Here is a 14,508-nt window from a genome sequence, read left to right as displayed (position 1 = left end):
CTGATTAGTCTTTCCAAAAAGTTTGATGCCTTATTTAGCTTGTAACCCAGAGAAACAGATTTTGATTTTTAGGTCACTTATTTTGAAATAAATATCACGGTTTCTCAAACAACCAAAAGCTGTGGTTTTGGTAAACATTTCAATAAAAGCATGAATAATGAATGGGTGAATGAAGTGAAACAGCATGAGGCTAAAGAAGCTTAAAATTAATTAATTTCTTCAGAAATCATTCTATGATGTTTTGCTGCCCAAGAAACATTTCTTATTATCATCAATGCTGAAAACAGTTCTGCTGCTTAATATTTTTGTGGAAACCATGATACAGTTTTATTTTATTTTATTTATTTATTTTTTTTATTTTTTTTATTTTTTTTTTTTTGGGGGGGGGGGGGGGGTTCTTTGATGAATAGAAATGCAAAAGAACAGCATTTATTTCAAATAGCATTTATTTTTTATTTTATTTTTTTATAATGTATTAGTCATTACTGTCACTTTTGATCAATTTAAAGGAGAACTCCGGTCAATTTTAACATTGAGCTCATTTTTTTGTACATTTGGAGTGCTGTCAATACAGAGAACAACGACAAAAATCGGTGTTGCCTACACCGTGTTATCCTATTTTTAAAATTTGCACCCTGTTGACTTCAATGGGGCAAGTACTAAACCTGCTTTTAGCCTCTTAACATCCTTGATGTGTCATTACAAGTGCACAGAAAATGTGATTGATTCCTTCTGAGTGAACACGAGTGAGTCTGACTGCAGTAGATGTGAAAGAAATGTATAAAAATGATGTTATTTAAGCCAGCGCAAATACCTTTGTTTACATCCTGTTTTTCGGTTGAAGTCCAAAGTAGTCGATTGCCGAGTTCACGCGCGTGATCATAGGTATTAAACATATGCGTGTGAACTCGGCAATCGACTACTTTGGACTTCAACCGAAAAACAGGATGTAAACAAAGGTATTTGCGCTGGCTTAAATAACATCATTTTTATACATTTCTTTCACATCTACTGCAGTCAGACTCACTCGTGTTCACTCAGAAGGAATCACTCACATTTTCTGTGCACTTGTAATGACACATCAAGGATGTTAAGAGGCTAAAAGCAGGTTTAGTACTTGCCCCATTGAAGTCAACAGGGTGCAAATTTTAAAAATAGAATAACTCGGTGTAGGCAACACCGATTTTTGTCGTTGTTCTCTGTATTGACAGCACTCCAAATGTACAAAAAAATGAGCTCAATGTTAAAATTGACCGGAGTTCTCCTTTAATGTATCCTTGCTGAATAAAAGTATGTTTCTTTGGGAAAAAAAAATCTTACTGACCTCACAACTTTTGAATAATTGATATATGTGTGTGTGTGTGTGTGTGTTAAATAGACATTATGACTCATAAACACGTGAAGTTTTTAATGCCATGGTTGTTTACTGACCATCAGCAGTGCATTTATAGCAAAGCTTCTAAGAAACGGTCCGACAGGCAAGAGAAATCATTTTCCCATTACAGTGAAAGGCTGACCTTCCTTCTTCTGTCTGAAGAAAGATCAAATTGGTGCTGTGATTACAGGCCTGGACAGGACCGAACAGGGCCATTAGTCCCTGCTCTTCTTCTCTTGCTGCGGCCTGTTTTTCAGCGGGACACTCTGTCATTAAGCCTCCAATGTCAAGACACAAACAGCACTGCACACATCACAATCTCAAAGGCTCAAAGGTCAACATGAAATCAAATGGACAATTTTTTTCTCATCGAAAACTGCAGTATTTATTTTAAATGATTTATCCGTGCAAATCATTTTTTATTTGATTTTTTTACATTTTTTTCATGTTCGCTTGTAGTCTTTAATCAAAACAACTTCCCCTCTCTCCTGCAGCTCATCTCTTCTCTGATGATGTGTTTACTGGCATGAGGGTGGGGCAACCTGTCACTCACATGACATCACAGCAATAGCAAACCATAACACTCTAATTAATTGCTGATGGACAAAATCAAGTCCAACCCAATATTTTTTCTTGTTCAAGAAGCTGTTTCACTTAAGCTTGTTTCCACCACAGAATAAAACATTTTAAAAGATAATTGCGACTTTTTATCTCACAATTGCGAGTTTACATCTCGCAATTCTTTATTTTTTTACTTTTTTTCTTCACAATTGCGACTTTATATCACACAATTCTGACTTTATATCTCCCAATTGCTGTTACAGTCAGAATTATGATATAAACGTAATTCTGAGAAAAAAAGTCAGAAATTAATTTCTTGCAATTGTGAGTTTATATCACACAATTCTGACTTTTTAACACACAATTGCAACTTTATATCACACAATTCTGACTTTTTAACACACAATTGCGACTTTATATCACACAATTCTGCACTTTATAACACACAATTGTGACTTTATATCACGCAATTCTGTAAGATGTAAAATCGCAATTGTGAGATAAAAGTCACTATTACCTTTTTTATTTTTCATTCTGTGGCGGAAACAAGCATTTACGTCACAATAGATTAGAGCAGTATTACAGTAACTGAACAGCTTGTTTACCCACAGCTACTCATATCTGTTGGAGCAGAAAATAGGACAGACAATAGAGGCACTGCTTGCCGATATTGTAGCCTACTGAGACTCAATGTGAGAAAGCCTGTAGCAGTAAATCCAAATGAAAGGAGGATGTGTTCACAAGAGAGATAGCAGCGGACATGAGGCTGTATCAGATGGTCTGTATGCAAAAATCAGGCCCCGCTGGAGCTGAATTCTGATGCCTCTCTCATTAAGAAAGCAGGCGATTTGCACAAGTCGCAATCTGTTTCCTCTTCATTAAAACACAGACATGAGAACCAGGAGCATTTGGGGGAACATTTGATTGGATGGATAGAAAATCCTTTTTTTTTTCTTTTTTTTATGGAACAGCCTTAAGACAAATTATTAAAAAAAAGTTTGCAGATATGTTTTCCCCATTGACACATCAGGTTTTTATTACTCGTATGGTGTGTATATACTCGAGGAGGGAAAAAAACACCTCAATTTTATTTAGAGGCCCAACATATGTAATTTTGTGCAGATATTTATATGTACAAAAAGTCAAATTAAATTCTGATATCTTGTAATGTAAATCAATGAAATCGTATAACAGTGTAGCAGACTATATACCCCTAAATAATGTCTTAGTAAGATAATATTTACATGGTTTTTGATCAAAGCTCTGTAATTTTATTGTGGGGTTAAAACATATATTGCAATGATGATTGAGAGATGTACAAATAAATGTTCCTCAAACGCCTATGTATCATATTTGATACTCACATTTTAACATGATTTTTCTAAAAAATAAAAAATCAAGTAAACCTTAGTTGCTTCCGTCCAGTAAGTGTTCATTTTAAAATATCACTAACAATATAAAAGTTCTTATGTTTAATTAAAAAATGTGTTTTACTATCAGATGAAGAAGGCATATAAGTAGATTTTGTACAACAGGATTTTCAGCAAAGTTTTGATTATGTTAATAACTTAGAGGCCTTAGAAATTTGCATATCAAATATGATACAGTAGGCTTTATAGGGTTAAAAATCACTAATTATAAGAAAATAATTTAAAAGTCAGTTAGGTTCAGACAACATTGGACCCCACTGACTAGCATTATATAAACAAAACAAAACAAACAAAAAACATTGGGACATTTCTCAAAATAACTTCTTGCAAAAAACAAAACAAAAAAAACATTGAGACATTTCTCAAAATATCTTGCAAAAAAACAAAACAAAAAACTTTGAGACAATTCTCAAAATATCTTCTTGCAAAAACAACAACAACATAAAACAAAAAACATTGACATTTCTCAAAATATCCTCTTGCAAAAAAAAACAAAAAAAAAACATGGAGAAGTTTCTCAAAACATCTTCTTGCAAAAAATAAAACAAAACAAAATAACAAAGCAAAAAAACTCAACGTAAAAAAAAACAAAAAAAACAACACAAACGCAAAACAACAAATCTTCTTTTGTATTCCCTTAAGAAAGAAAATCATACAGCTTTGGAATGACAGAATAAATTAGATTTTGCATCCCAAATGTTCGGTGCTGTCTTTGAACATCACTGTATATTTAGACACAAACATGTACTCGAACACATGTCCTTCACTGTAACAGGGGAATACCCTGTGAGGGGGCGAGCCCTCTGGCAACCTCTCAGCGTTGCTCTGGGCAACATTGATTACACATTCACATGGATGGGTTTGGAGAAACAGCTAACAAAGCCCTTCTGCAATTAATTCTCATTGCGTGACAGGTTTAAAGGCAGCAAAGGCGTCCCAGTCAGGTGAGCAGTGTTTTCCTACTGCCAGTTAACCTTATCTGTCAGGAATCATTTAGACAGGGCTGTCCCATGTCACTCTAGCAACACACCAGCGCGCTCATGATGTCAATGCACTTAACGTGAATTACACAATAAACATCCTTAAAGGAAGGGTAGGCAATTTTCAGAGGGGTGTCTGTAACATCAGCAGATGAAAGATCTGACATAGGGCCCTATTTTAATGATTTAAGCGCATGGTCTAAAGCGCACGGCGCAGGTGCACTTAGGTCGTGTCCGAATCCACTTTTGCTAGTTTAACGATGGGAAAACTGGTCGGCACACCCGGCGCATGGTCTAAAAGAGTTGTCTCTATTCTCATAATGAGCAGGGCTAATGCATGTGTTTTGGGCTTTATGTGCAATAAACCAATCAGTGATCCCACTCCCTTTAAATGCCAGTTGTGCTCGCACTGTGGCGGATTTGCTATTTACATGGTGGAAATTGCGAGCGGAAAAACTGAACACTTCTCTAGCGAGGAAACTCTGAGTTCTCGGTTACAGAACAGCTGAATTGAGTTAGTTCATTCTGACGCTGTTGACATTTCGTCTGCATCAAACGCACATGGCACCCTTTATCGTCAATATGAGACGCAGATATGGGCCAGAAGGCGTTATGTAACTCTAATCTACTACTGTATTTTCAGTTGCCAGTTAAGGAGTTATATAGACTTCATCTTATTAATTAAAAAAATAGAAAAAAACTGCAGTAAAAATAGCAATATTTTATTTATTAATAAAAGATAAATTTTATTAATAAAAATGTACTGAAAGAATGAATGAGGTGTTTAAACACTACTTCCTCTTTAAAAAAAGGGGAGGAGACCAATAGAAACTCTGGGTTTACCGAAGAAAACCTGCTCCCAACCAGGTTAGGTTCACAGAGTAAGTTACCATGGTAACTGACTCTGAGTATAAGTTACCTCTCTTTCAGAAAGGGGCTTGACTTACTCTGCTTTCTCAGGTTTGACATACCTCCCATTCTGAAACAGAAAACTCAGAGTTTCCCTCATTTCAGAGTTAACATACTCAGAGTTTTCACTTAACCTCCTTTCTGAAACAGGCCCCAGGTTTCAGTTGGTCAATGGCGCAGTCTATTTCAGTTGCCACAAAATAGCAACACACAAACAATGCGCCAGAACACACCTAGTTTTCAGACCAGCACACTCATGGACATGGGCGCACATTTAAACAACGTGGCGCAGGACGTGAAAATGATAACTGCGTTGGCCTGAAACTAGCAAAAAACAAAAGCGTTGCGCCTGTATAATAGGGCCCATAGAGACACAGCACAGACTTATGTACACATGCACATTTTCTAAACAGACTACTTTTAAATCTTCTGGGAAGTCTCACTCTCTCTGACACCCAAGATCATTAACTGAACTTTCTAAAAAAAAGTCTGTCACTAATTGACAGGAGAACAGAGAAACAGGAACACAGCGTTCAAATCATGATGGTGCTCATCATTATCTCACAGCAGAACATCTCAATCGGTCCTGATGTTGTGTGTGAGGACAGCCGTGGTCTGATGGTGTGAGAGGGAGTGAAAGAGCGCTCTGGGGTTGGGAAGCAGGTTGTTACTCCAGCACTTTTCCTCTGGGCCTATTCGAGCAGCCGGTCTTTTAGTCCAACATACCAACAGCAGGAGAGAACAGATGTTGCTTCTGGTGTAATGAAGAAGCCAGAGGCTATCAGATTATGCACAGCTTTAGATGGTCCTTTTTACTGATCCAGTTTGGGTTTCATCTTTTGGTTTGAAGACTAATAAAGGAAACGAATGAATGAAAAATTGCTCTTTCAGTGCTGCTTAAGTTGTATATATTTAATGTTATACATGCATTCACCTTCTTCAGTCTCATTTATCACAAAAGAAAAGGAGATATTTCTCCTTTTTGATAGAAAGACGTCAAAGAAGTGCTATTTTAATTTATTCATCACATGCTTTCTTAACAGTGACTTTTTAACAATTAGCTAGCCAAAAAAACAAACAAAAAACATTATCATACTGGGGAAGAACAATGAAGCATCTTTTAAAATAACGCACTCAAGATAACTTGTTTCTACTGTATGTACAAGTTGCAAACTATTTTCATCATTTGCAAAGGACAAATTGATCTCCATATATGGACTGAATGCAAAACAAAATTTGATTAAAATGTAAAAAGTCATTTAATTAGTCAGATTTTGCTCTTCATAGTTCTTAATTTCTAAATTTTTTAGAAAATATGATTTACTCACCATCATGTCATTCCAAACCTGTATGCTTTTTTTTATTTGATGGAAATATTAAATTTTTTATATATAAATTTTTTTTCTAGGTTAAACTAAACTTTCTAAATTGTTTATTGTAGCATTGCACTGTAAAAATGTATCAGTTGACTTAACTTAAAGTGATGTAAGCGTCGCTTTAAAATTAAATAATAAACTTAATGTGTACTTAAAAAAATTTAGTTATGTGAACTTGACAACACCACATAACTTATATATTTTTTCCAATTTCGCATGAAGTTTATTTACTTAATTTTAAGGTAATGGGTTTACTCACGTTTTTAGGTTGTCAACGGATCACTTTTTACAGTGTGGGTTGAGACTCTCAATTGCTTAGAAATAAAATAAATTTTATTAAACTTCCTGTTACAAAAGGATTAAAAAGTGATTTTTTCCTGTATTGATTTAACATGTTAACTTATCAATTCAGTCTTCAACTTGCCTTCATTTGGCAATGCCTCCAGCAGATAAAGAATGCAATGTTTACTTAACACATAATAATGAGAAATTCTCAGGAAGTTCAGTAATTAGACATTTTATTCGCCCAACAACGCAGCACACACTCCTAAAAACTGACCAAAAATGTATGGCTTGTCACATTCTAAAGTGCTTATTTGTTAGAGGCAGACATGCTTAAAACATAACACTTAAAAAAAACACGACAGCCAAAATGAGCCCAAGACTGTTTCAATTAAATAGACACAGAATTAAACATTTGGTCCTTGTTGCAAGCCTTGAAGTACACACAGCAAAGAGCATAAACATCTCCAGAAACCAGTAAGAATGTAACAGTCCTCAAAAATTAGATGTAGTTGTCAATGATCCCTACCATAATCTGGCACTATATAGAAGTTTGGAAATAAACAGATTCAGTATTTGACTTTATGAACCTCAGAGGAAAAGTGAAACTATTCTTTTTATATTAAACTTAAAACATAAAGTAGTCATATTACATTGCCCAGTTTAAACATCACTTTTGGCTAAAAGTAAAAACCATTTCTATGAAATACAAATATACATTCTTTTAATTTATACAAATTTGACTTTGCATTGGATCTATCTTGGAATATGTATGGAAGCTTGTTTCCACCAGGAAATAAAATAGGTAATTGCGTCATTTTTTTTTTGAGTTTATATCTCTAATTCGCAGTAAAAAAAAAAGTCTGAATTAAGAGATAAAAATTGCAATAACCGTTTTTATTACGTGGTGGAAACAAGCTTCCATAAATATCACGCTAACCTCAGGCTTAGACATGTGCAAATAAACGGTCAAATCATGCTTGAAATGAACCATCAACCATCATCAGAGAGAATAAAAATTAAAAAATAAAACTTTGAAGTGGACACAACATCTTTATCTTGAGAAATAAATAAGCTGAACATCAAGTGGTCAAATGCTGTCTTGCACCATTAAAATGATAAACCGGAATCGAAGCATGCCATTCAAACGCCTGACAGAACGCATGCACTCCACAAGCTTAACTGGAAATATCAGAGCTGTTGTTGCGGTTTCCGTATTTGTGATGAATGAAGAGGAGCACCACGCCGAGGAAGAAGCAGATGGAGCCCACCGTTATGTAGGCGATGCCCAAGAAGGGGTTTTTCCCTCCCATCCAGGAGATGGTGCTGAGGATCATACGCTTGCGGCCCTCAAAGCTGCGGACGGGGTAGTCTGAGGGGCAAGTGGTTGAGGAAACGATGTCAATTTAGAAGTCATTAAAGACCCCCTGTGGTGAAAATCAAGTTTTCAATGTTGTTTACATGTCGAGTGGATCAGGTAGCTATTCTGAGCTGCTGTGAATGAGTGGAGGTGGGGCTAATTTGCATATTCATGAGTCCACGCATACTAAATGAAGCAAGGATGTAGCCTGGTTAAAACCAGACCATTCTCAGTAGTAACTGAGTTATAGTCTGGCAAAGCTTCATTAATAACTCATTTCCAAAGGGGCGTCACCAACGGACGTCGCTCAAATGCCTCTGGGCGCAATTGGATAGACCTAAAACCAATCAGAGCAATCGTCATCGTGTAAAGCCATATGCTGCGTCCCAATTCGCCTAAGTTACACTACGCCATAAAAGTATGTACTCTTTTTGTGGAGAAAAGGTATTTACTTTTGAATGTGTAGCAAAAAAGTAGGCAAGCTTTGGGACATACTACTTCGTCATCTTTATCGGACGGATCTGTCGCGTGCATCCTGTCACGTAAACTGTACTGTACCCTGTCAATCATCTTGTCACAGTTAAAATCTAATTAAATCTAATTTAATTTCCTACCGTTTCGGAGAGAAATGTAGTAGCACGTTCATCTGCCAGTGGGTCTTTCATGGAGACTGTCCTCATGTGTTTGCAATTTGAATATAATAATGCATGTAAAAGTTGGTGCGCTTCACCAACGGACGTCGCTCAAATGCCTCTGGGCGCAATTGGATAGACCTAAAACCAATCAGAGCGATCATCATTGTGTAAAGCCCGCCCCAACGTTTCTGATTGGTGCCGCGATTTCGACGGATTAGAAATGGGCTTGAATGAGCTCTTTGCCAGACTACATGCAGAGCAAATCTAAAATTTGCCGGAAGTTGTCTGGGTTTTCCCAGGCTAGCAAGGGTGTAAAGTTACATTCAAGCTATTTTAAGGCATGAAGAAAATATTTTCACAGGAAAAAAAAACATTTAAATATGTAATTTTGATTATCAAAGATGAGTTTTAAGGGATAAAATTACTGACGGCAAGGGGAAAAATAAATATACAATACTTGGCACTGTTGGCCAGATTAACTAACAGCTTGTGCCAGTGCAAACCCTCTTTTGGCGTTAAAAAACTACCTTCAGGATTTACTAAAGACACAGTGAAAAATTAGCGCTGAAAAGGCATGAACAGGGTTATTTTTGTAGCTGACCTTATTATGCATTTGTAGGAGTTTACCTTTCAGACGGAAAATTTATCAGAGGAAAGTATTTAATTGACTCATGCAAGGTGATTTACTACGGTTTGCGCTTGGCAATTTACTGGTATTTGCGCCATTATTTACCGCCCAAAAAAACATTATGGAATTAATCCGGCTGTGTTATTTCATTTGCGTGTCGTCAGTAGATCACGCACTGAACTTTACACTCCCATCTGCGCTTTTGTGGAATTGCGCTCTCAAGCTAATTCGCCCTGTTTAATAAATCGTGTGTGTTGTTAATATTTGGAGGTGAAATACTGGGTGTCACAATACAATCATCCAGTGTGTGCAAATTTAACAATGCATTTTCTGTATATGCGATGTATGGTTTGTAAATTGCATTTTAGAACTGAATTAATTTAAGAACTGGTACAGTTAGTGTGGCATAAAATTAATCCCTCCCTCATTTAAAACACTTGAAGTTATTAATTTATTATCATTAATCAGTTTTATTTTTTTTAAACCTTTTTAATAAATAAGTTCAAACACATAGAACAGTTTGTGTTATCACTCTCTATTGTTCATGGAATTCCTATGCCATTTTTAAATGGTTCTTGCATTAAATATTTGAATTACTAGTCAACAATAGCGGTTATGATTCCACGGATGGCAAAAAATATATATTTTTTTTTTCCGATTTCAGAGCAAATATACATTATTATTTAAAAGTTTGGGGTCAGGAAGATGATTTTGGAAGAAGTCTCTTATACTCACCAAGGCTGCATTGATTTGATCAAAATCACAGTAAAACAGTAATATTGTGAAATATTACAATTTACAGTAACTGTTTTCTATTTGAATAAATTTTTAAATATAATGTATTCCCGTGATGGTAAAGCTGTATTTTCAGCATCATTACTCCAGTCGTCAGTGTCACATGATCCTTCAGAAATCATTCTAATATGATAATTTGATGCTCAAGAAACATTTATTATATCAATGTTGAAAATAAGCGTGCTGCTTAATATAGAACATTATTTAAAATAAAAATCTTCTGTAAGATTATAAATATCTTTTCTGTCATTTTTGATCAATTTAATGCATCCTTGCTGAATAAATGTATTAATTTAATTCAAAAGAAAAATAACGGTAAAAAAAACGGTAGTGTATACTACTTACCAAAGTCAAAGACCGATAGTGAAAATGCTTTATTTTAATTGAAAATAATAATTTGAATTACAAATAATATGATTAGCCTCGCAATTTGAATGAAAATCTATCGGAGTATGATTTGATATTGTTGATCTCGTGCAGAATCGGAAATATTTCTTGTTCATTTTACTGTACATACTCCTTACACACACACACACACTGTTAGCTATCTCTCATGTTGTAAAGGTAAGCAATGCAAGGATACTGTAGGTGACTTCCAGGGTGTAGTTTCCTCTGGGCAGTGTGGGTGTCATGTTGTTCTTCTTCTGAATGATGCGGTAGAGCTTTCTGAAGGTGGGGAGGGCAGCCGTACGCATCCATACAATGAAATCCTCATTTATGAAGCCGTTGTTTTCTGAGTCAGTGTCTAGCTCATAAACAGGCTTGAGCCAGTTGACCGGCTTTGCGGTGTCTGGAAGATGAGGAGAGTTTTAGTTCGAGATATGGGAAAACATATGCCAATTCATCACAGTAAACATGTAAGTCTATATATAGAATTATACCTCTAAAAACAGCAGTAAGATTACTGCCAGCAGGATTTCTGAACTTCACGTGTTTGTCCGTCCACCATGCGATCCCTTTTTTGATCAGTGGAATTGGGTTTTTTGTTCCATTGGGATCAATGTAAAACAAGTCCAATGTGTCTGAAGCAAAGAGTGAAAGAGACAATCGAAATTAGAACTCTTGAGGAAACAGTCTCGCACGATGGCAAGTATTCAGACCCAGGTCTTACCATTAAACATGCTGTTAGCAATGGCTCCACACGGGGCTATTGGCTTTTCATTAACGCGGTACGGCTCACATTCTTTGCTTGGATCCTGAAATATATAAGATACGCTTTGAGCTTCATATATAACATACAATCAAGTACATCTTTTATTCAGGAAGCAGTAGACTTCTTGTAACCGGTGACAGCTGTTTAAAGTTCATTAAAAGCGACAGGGTCTCTCGGTGATTGACAGGGCTATAATAGGTGTGGAGATGTTTTAAACCCATGATGCCAAACCCTGCTCTCATGCAGCGCTTGTTGACATAGTGTTGACATCTGTCAGCGCTGGCGAAGCATACTATGCTGTCAAACACGTCAGACAGCTGAGCTCAAAACTAGGAGAACTATTTAGTTTCTATTTGCTTCGTCATTAAAACTAGGGCTGTCTATATATCATTAAACTGAAAGACAGAGTGTCAATAGATAGATAGTGTAATAGATGTTGAAAAATGCTGCCTCCACAGGAAGCATTCGGAAGTAGGAAATGCAACAGGGCACGTCCGAATCCAATGATCACGTCACATCCTTTCTACCGAGATCCCTTCATCTGAGTGATTTTTGAAGGCAGCGGCATAGATGTGTCCTTCACTGCCTATTAGGCTATATCACACAATCCTGTGCGTTCAGTTCCATAACAGTTAAACTAAAGAAATACGGATGTCATCTGAAAGTCGTGTTTAGTGGTCAGTTTGAGTGTAAAATTTACATTTTTGGCTAACTTTTCCCACTTTTGATATCATTTCTAGTGAGAACTTAGTATCGCAGTAATTTAATATTTGCTTAGTTATCACCAAAGCTCTACGCTGCCTCAGAAGTCTGTCCGAAATCAGTTTCGTAAGATACCTTCATGCGCAAACACAGCCTGCAAAGTCATTGCCTGAATGGGCAGCGAGGCAACAAGAGTATAGATCTGTATCTGTGTAGATATATAGAGTTACAGATAGATAGATAGATAGATAGATAGATAGATTCAAACATGCAATACCTTAAGTGAGTTAAGGTCTCCATTGAGTTGGCTGTCATCTCTGGACTTCACATACCGTCGATGGTTTTGGTAGAAATTTGAGAGGCCATAGTACATGAAGACATTACTCTGAGGACAGAAAGTTAGAGTCGTGAACTGGCATTGTTGTGAAAGCTCATCAATTAACCCACCAGTAAAATATCTTCTATAAATAACTAAACTGAGAACCTTTAGATTTAAAATGCGTGTCAGATGTTATCAGATAGGAAAAACAAGGCCTTTCGTTTCCTCATAGTACAACTAAAAGTGATTGATGACACTACTAACAAAAGTACTATGGTACACTGTTTCTACATAAAGACCAAAACCATGTAGCAATGAATATGATAATAATTTAATACCTATCAAAGTGTGAGAGACCTCCAATTTATTAGCCGCAATGAGTAAATAAGCACTATTTGTGCTACAAACCAGTGTTTTTATGAGTACTTTAATAAATTAAAACAATATGGTAATAAATAACAGTTTGCAATATCAAGTAGCATATAACAGACTGTATTTGTGCAGCTAAAAAACACTGGAAGCAGCTGACACCAGAAACCTTGTACACAAGTTAAAAATAGCCTAATTTTAACATGCAAAAGCTTGAATGGTTTGAGACATGTCGAGGTAGAAGATGGTAGAAAGGCTTCAGAACACATGGAATATTATAATATAGAACACAAGTCATCACAAGTATGTTAAGACACTTTTGTGCAGTTGCGGTTTTGTCCTTTTAACACTTTGACATTCAATGGCCACTAAAACGTTTCATTGTAAGGGGGAAACAAACTCAGCATGGGTCCTTCAACTTTAATGCACGTTTATGTTCCAGCCAGTTGATGGTTTTGGGGTTATTTTCAGTTTTCAGGTCCTATTTACACTTCTGACTGTTGCTTCATATGTCAGGCTTTAATAAAGGGTTAAGTCACATGGAGTTGGAACAACATTGAGAGTGAGTAAAAGACAAAACGTTTATTTTGGCTAAACCATCCCTTGAAAAGGAATGCCGCATAATGGGCAGGTCACAAACACTCACTCACCTCGAAAGGCTGGTCGAGAGAGAAGGACAGGACACATTTGCATGGAGTCGTGCTGTTCCAGCTGAAGTTTTGAGAGCAGTTAAAACACGGGCTGGACATGTCAGTCCCGGTATATTCAATCTGTAAACCAGAGAAACATGCTTAACACGCGGTTAAATAGACCTCACGACGTCCGAGTGAACAGTAGACGTCTATTAGCTGTGTGCTTGTTAGTAAAATGACACTACACACACTGCAACAGACTCAAACCTCGATCTCTTTGATGTTGTTGGACGTCACGAAGAGGCCGATTCCTATGGGAATGAAGATGAGGCCGATGACGAAGAATGCGGGCAACACGGTCCCCGCGGTCAAGATGGGCTGCCAGGCCGGCAAGCGCTGCTGTTTGAAGGCGGTGTTGTCGGGCTTTCTGGTCCGGATGGCGGTTCCGCCGAGCCCCGCGGATCCGGAGAGATGACCGTCTTCCTCTTTCGCGTTGTAGCTGGCCGCCATAATCGCCGTAATTACCAGCTCACAGCTCCAGTATTTGTGTTAAAGCACACGATTCCTCTATTATAGACACGTAATTATTATAAAAGTGTTTTTTATGTCCGCTGCAGTGGATTATCTTCACTGCGGCCTTCTCTCCAGGTTGTATGGGAAACTAAGTTGCTTGTTTTGTTTGAGGCGGTGCAGTGCCACAGGAAGTGTCAGCTTGTGTGATTCGCGAATCATGTATATGATCCGGTTCATTTGATTCAGTTGAACTGATTTGCGAAATAGCTTTTGAATCACTGATCTGAAATTAGTGTCAGAGTTTTGTTTGTTGGAATTGTACTTAAGGTTGATTGTACTTAATTTAAGGCAGCAACTTTTTTTTTTTTTTACCATGAGTTGGGTAAAATTATATTATGGTGAATGAGAGACTACATTAAATATATGTTTGTGTTCCAATGTGCTCAAATAGCAAAAGAAAAACTTTCAATTATTTTATTTTTTTTTAAT

At 36.7% G+C, this 14,508-nt stretch overlaps 1 protein-coding gene across 3 annotated transcripts; it reads right to left on the bottom strand.

Moving 5' to 3' along the window:
- Nucleotides 1–7,132: 7,132 nt before the first annotated feature.
- On the bottom strand, nucleotides 7,133–14,244 carry tmem30ab (transmembrane protein 30Ab). 3 transcript variants are annotated; one of them, XR_013822879.1, is made up of 8 exons: nucleotides 13,774–14,244; nucleotides 13,525–13,644; nucleotides 12,464–12,571; nucleotides 11,443–11,527; nucleotides 11,213–11,353; nucleotides 10,915–11,121; nucleotides 7,848–8,285; nucleotides 7,133–7,692 (listed from the first exon to the last, which is right to left on the bottom strand). XR_013822879.1 is itself a non-coding variant. In XM_079887356.1 (7 exons), the coding sequence occupies exons 1-7, from the start codon at nucleotides 14,014–14,016 to the stop codon at nucleotides 8,092–8,094; spliced, it is 1,098 nt and encodes a 365-aa protein (XP_079743482.1). In that variant the 5' UTR covers nucleotides 14,017–14,244; the 3' UTR covers nucleotides 7,133–8,091. The 3 variants fall into 3 exon arrangements, 1 of the variants encoding a protein (XP_079743482.1); XR_013822880.1 differs by having other exon boundaries at nucleotides 7,894–8,285; nucleotides 13,774–14,242; XM_079887356.1 differs by having other exon boundaries at nucleotides 7,133–8,285.
- Between the last annotated feature and the right edge of the window lie 264 nt (nucleotides 14,245–14,508).

This window comes from Squalius cephalus (assembly GCF_949319135.1).
Source record: "Squalius cephalus genome assembly, chromosome: 12".
Taxonomy (NCBI): Eukaryota; Metazoa; Chordata; class Actinopteri; order Cypriniformes; family Leuciscidae; genus Squalius; species Squalius cephalus.
This window is presented reverse-complemented; position numbering and strand designations above follow the sequence as displayed.

Bases quoted from the DNA above. Each gene is read 5' to 3' on its own strand.
- tmem30ab (XM_079887356.1), bottom strand. From the start codon at position 14,016: ATGGCGGCCAGCTACAACGCGAAAGAGGAAGACGGTCATCTCTCCGGA. The intron at 11,354-11,442 runs GTAAGACCTGGG...TCTTTGCTTCAG, and splicing joins TGCTAACAGCATGTTTAATG to ACACATTGGACTTGTTTTAC. The intron at 8,286-10,914 runs GTATCCTTGCAT...CTTGCCCCTCAG, and splicing joins CACCCTGGAAGTCACCTACA to ACTACCCCGTCCGCAGCTTT.